General features: G+C 34.5%; 1 protein-coding gene across 1 annotated transcript in view; it reads right to left on the bottom strand.

Moving 5' to 3' along the window:
* Positions 1-468: 468 nt before the first annotated feature.
* Positions 469-4,310, bottom strand: part of LOC111468590 (syndetin) — a 32,365-nt gene continuing 28,523 nt past the window's right edge. The window contains exons 20-25 of the mRNA XM_023113844.1: positions 2,782-2,844; positions 2,188-2,260; positions 1,543-1,662; positions 1,379-1,456; positions 1,188-1,238; positions 469-768 (exon numbers count right to left, since the gene is read on the bottom strand). Coding sequence (XP_022969612.1) covers positions 667-768; positions 1,188-1,238; positions 1,379-1,456; positions 1,543-1,662; positions 2,188-2,260; positions 2,782-2,844 — 487 coding nt within the window. The 3' untranslated portion in view covers positions 469-666. The remainder of the gene's footprint in view (positions 769-1,187; positions 1,239-1,378; positions 1,457-1,542; positions 1,663-2,187; positions 2,261-2,781; positions 2,845-4,310) is intronic.

Consider the following 4,310-nt stretch of genomic DNA (forward strand, 5'->3'; position numbering starts at 1 on the left):
TCAGAGTGTCATATAGTTGGTAAATAACTTGGTTATCACTCAAAGACAACATATTAGAAGACGATACCATTTCACTCGCAGGTGAATAGAAAGTAATGTGTTCGGAGAAAATAGAGATTGCAATCCAACATACATGTTGACAAAATATGCTAACGTTGGGAAGTTGAGATGGTGCAAAACCTTAATTGGTCTAGTACGGTGAAGATATTGATGATAAAAAGAATCTTTTGAGAATGAAGTTTTTAGTTGACTAGATCAGTCTCGAAGGGAGAAAATCAATAGGTTATAGAGCATGATGCTTACTTATAACTTAATTACTGGACACTGTAAATAACTATATATGGTAAACGACACTCTAATATAATAAATGACTAATAATGTTTGAAGTAACAAATTATTAACTCGCGAGCATGCAAAATTACATTTTTAAAAATCTTTGATTGCAAAATTATGATACTAGAAATGATATTAATAACTATACAAACTTTAACCTTAAAATGCTTGGAGAACTAAGATGGTTGACATTGATTTTGCAAATGTATTATTCCTTCCTACAAAGAACGAAGCCTATAATAAACTCCAATGGCAGAGAAAATACAAAGTTGGATGATTCAAATGGCTTTGGGGTTTGTAGGCACATCATGATTATCCAAAATTATGATTGCCTCACTCAATCTTCTCCAATACTTCCAACCGGGCTTTTCTCTTCCACCCTTTCATCAATGCCACCAGGTTAACCAAACCAATAATTTGGCTCTTACTGTATTCCTGCAAAACACACGAGAATTTGCATTGGTTCGTGTCAGAAACTGTTCTTTTCTTTTTCCTTTTTTGAGGCGATTAATATCACAAACTCAATATATTTAATTTTCTGCAAGTTAATCGATAAATATTCCAAATTTCTCGGTTCAAGGAAATTTATTACTGTCTACCTAAGCGTGTTTGTAACGGCCTAGACCTACCACTGGCAGATATTATTCTCTTTGAGTTTTTCCTTTTGGGCTTCCCTTTTCAAGGCTTTTAAAACGCATCTACTAGGGAAAGGTTTCCACACCCTTGTAAAGAGGGTTTCGTTCTCCTCCCCAACCAATGTGGGATATCACAATATTGCAACGGGTTAAAACATATTCTCGACTAAGACGACAAATTCAAATCCCCTGAAGTAAAACAAAGGGATGGTTTCTTACCGGGTGAGCACGTGCCCAGTGTACATATTCGGTTTCTGGAAGATAGTATGCCTGTTTGATGGATGCATCATTAGTGATCTAAATAACACGCCTGAACAATTCTAGACAGTATATGATGGTCAATCAAGTTTGAAGCAAGCCACAACACAGTTCATTCTTTTCGATCACGATTTAAAGTCGCTCAGGTTTACCTTAATGAACGTTTCAACCATTTGTAACTTAGGCTTGACGTTCGCAGAAACAAAATGTTGCAAGCCATTGATTAAAACCTGAAAAAGAGTTCAATGGTATTTAAGTACATTTTTATCAAACGAGATAAAAGAGATGAAGAGGAAGGATAAGTGAAGCATTATACCTGAAGATCCAATGACATGAGAGCGCGCCCTTCATCTGAACATCTCTTTACTCGTGATATACCTTCGATAAGAGTTTCAGCGACAAGATCCAGTCCATACTCCAAGAGGAGGTTTTGAACCTACAAAGGTCAAACATACTGAGTTTCAGAAGCAATTAAGGTGATGGAAAGAGAAAACATTAGTCGATTGATAGTTAAGCAAAGATTATATTTCCCTTTAACCCGATCAGTACAGTCTACTCAGAATGTCTCCAAATCTGCCAGAAAACTTGAAATTATGTCTTTTCTTCTTTATTTTTTTTGATTGAACACATGATATGTAGTATGACGAATTTAGAAAGAACATATCTTTAACTTATTAAAAACAAAACACAGAAAATTTTACAAGATATGGAAGTTTAGCATCGTAGGCTGAGAGGCTATTCCTCCATGAATTGAATGGGAAAAAATATATCAGCAATTAAATAACTAAGAAACCAGAATCCATAAAGATGATGAATACAGCGTATCAACAGAGAATTCATACAACATAAAGCACAAGAATGGGAAAAAGAACTTGCAAACTTAATCTGCGTTGTAGTTCTGCAACTTATAATTTTAAAATTTAATATGGTAGGACCTATATAATTCGGCCCAATTGATTACCTCATTGCGAACTCCACTATGGACCAGCCTTGTTTTATAATGCTTGAATTCTCCCAATAACAAGTCAACGTACCTATACATAAAATTCATTTAAACGACGTTCTAATAGTAGTCAAGAACTCATAAGTTAATAAGAACAATAACAAACTTATAACATCCTAAGATGCTCAAATTCTGGTTTGTTGTCTGTTCTTCATATGCTAAAATAATGAAAATAAGAAACCCCACAAATTTCAAGTAGGACAAGAAAAAAGGAAAACATAATGAAATAAACAGTTCAAATGGAATAATTTTCCACATCACAGAAAAATATACTCCATTCTTACCAGTGTCACCTTTTTTGCATTGAAGAATTTAAAAAATGCGAACACAGTGGTTCATCCATCATTTTAACAAAATTCGGATTTCCTTTAATAGGTTGTCGATGAAGTAGCTCTCATCTAAAGCTCTTTCACTTGATATAAAAGTAACAGGTTGCTTTAACCATGTGCTAGGGAAACATATATGTATATATGTCTATGCTATGTGTATGTATATAGAAGATTAACATAGAACGCTAATGGCAAATAAAGTGGATATCCGGAGGGAACAAACCCATTATGCTCGAGTCCAAGCTCTTTAACTTCCCATTTTGCATTGGCTATCCGATCAACATAACTGTAAAAAGAGAACTTTTAACATTAAAAATCATTGCCATTCCATAAAACATTTTTACAGCCTCTGAAAAGGGAACTTGCTGCAATTATATATTATTATATTATTATAAGAAACGAGAAAACAATTTCATTGATAATATGAAATAGATGTGAAAAGAATATCCTATCCAAAAGATTACAAAGAACCTTTCCAGTTGGTCAAAAGTGTAGACAAACTATAATTACAAAAGGGATCACTCTGTGAAAGTAATAGAGGTGAGGAAAGATTGTGCATCTTGCTCCTTATCTGTGAAATTACGAGAGTTGCGTTTGAGCCAAGTGGAGAACAAAAAAGCCCGGATGAAATTCAGCGATATATTCATTCTTTCGTTTTACACAAGGTACCAACTTGGAGAAATGGACAGACACGGATGACGTCTTTCCAGCTTGTCTCGAGTTTTAATGCAAGAACGCCTTAGTTCTCAAATGAAAAATTCAACTTTTCTCAGATAGAGACCTACCCAACCAAACATCAGACCATAACCGGGTGCCCCTACCATTGCCAACTTTGCATGAAATGTTGGAGTAAATCAGGTCTTTGGTGTTCTGAATATACTTTCAAGGATCTTTTGCTGAATGTAAGAAAAAAATCCCAGGCTTCAGAACAAACTGTTGAGAGCCAAATTTAAACAATAACTCTCCTAAAAAAAACAGCTTTCTCCTTTGTGAAACCTCCAAATCCACTTTTCCAATAAGGATAAAATTTTCGGCTTTATGTCAATAATCCCTAGGCCACTTTCCTCTAATGGGCGTTTGATTTTGTCCCATCACCCGTTGGGGGAACCTCCCTGTTCTAAGATTCCTTTCCGCAAGAAGTTTCTAAGAACTCTCTCAATGGTTGCTGATACTTTTGAAGGAATAGGGCAAGGGATCGATAATAGATTGGAAGGTTGGCCAATGTTTCTTTTGTGTTTGTAGTTATTTTTTTGTTTGAATCTTCTTTTATTTTAAGGAATTGGTTAGTCGTCCAGTAACAAGTAACAGTAGTACATAGAATTCAATAAACGAAAGAGAACAAGGAATAGAATAATAATCAATATTCGTAATGCACGCATTATTGTTGTTATATTAGACTCAAAGGATCGTTATTCACCTAATTAGAAGAATGGTTTTAATATGGAAAGAATAAATGTAGAACCTAGTTTTGAGTGATCTGATCGTGCGATACTTTTTTCTTTTTATTCAAGATTTTATGGGAATGAACCCACTACAAGCTTGTATGAGAGTCAAACGACCTCCTTTAGAGATGTGTGAGTAACCCATGACTGAAGTCTTTTCTCAATCTTTTCAACAATGCGTAACCAAAAGAAATCAAACTTTGGGTTGCCATTCAAAGGAAAGCCCAAATAAATAGTGGGTCAGTTGCCAGTCATACACCCCCATTCTTTTTTTTTTTTTTTTTTTTTTTTTTTTTTTTTTTTTTTTTTT

Source organism: Cucurbita maxima, unplaced genomic scaffold (assembly GCF_002738345.1).
Source record: "Cucurbita maxima cultivar Rimu unplaced genomic scaffold, Cmax_1.0 Cma_Scf00037, whole genome shotgun sequence".
In the NCBI taxonomy this organism is placed as follows: Eukaryota; Viridiplantae; Streptophyta; class Magnoliopsida; order Cucurbitales; family Cucurbitaceae; genus Cucurbita; species Cucurbita maxima.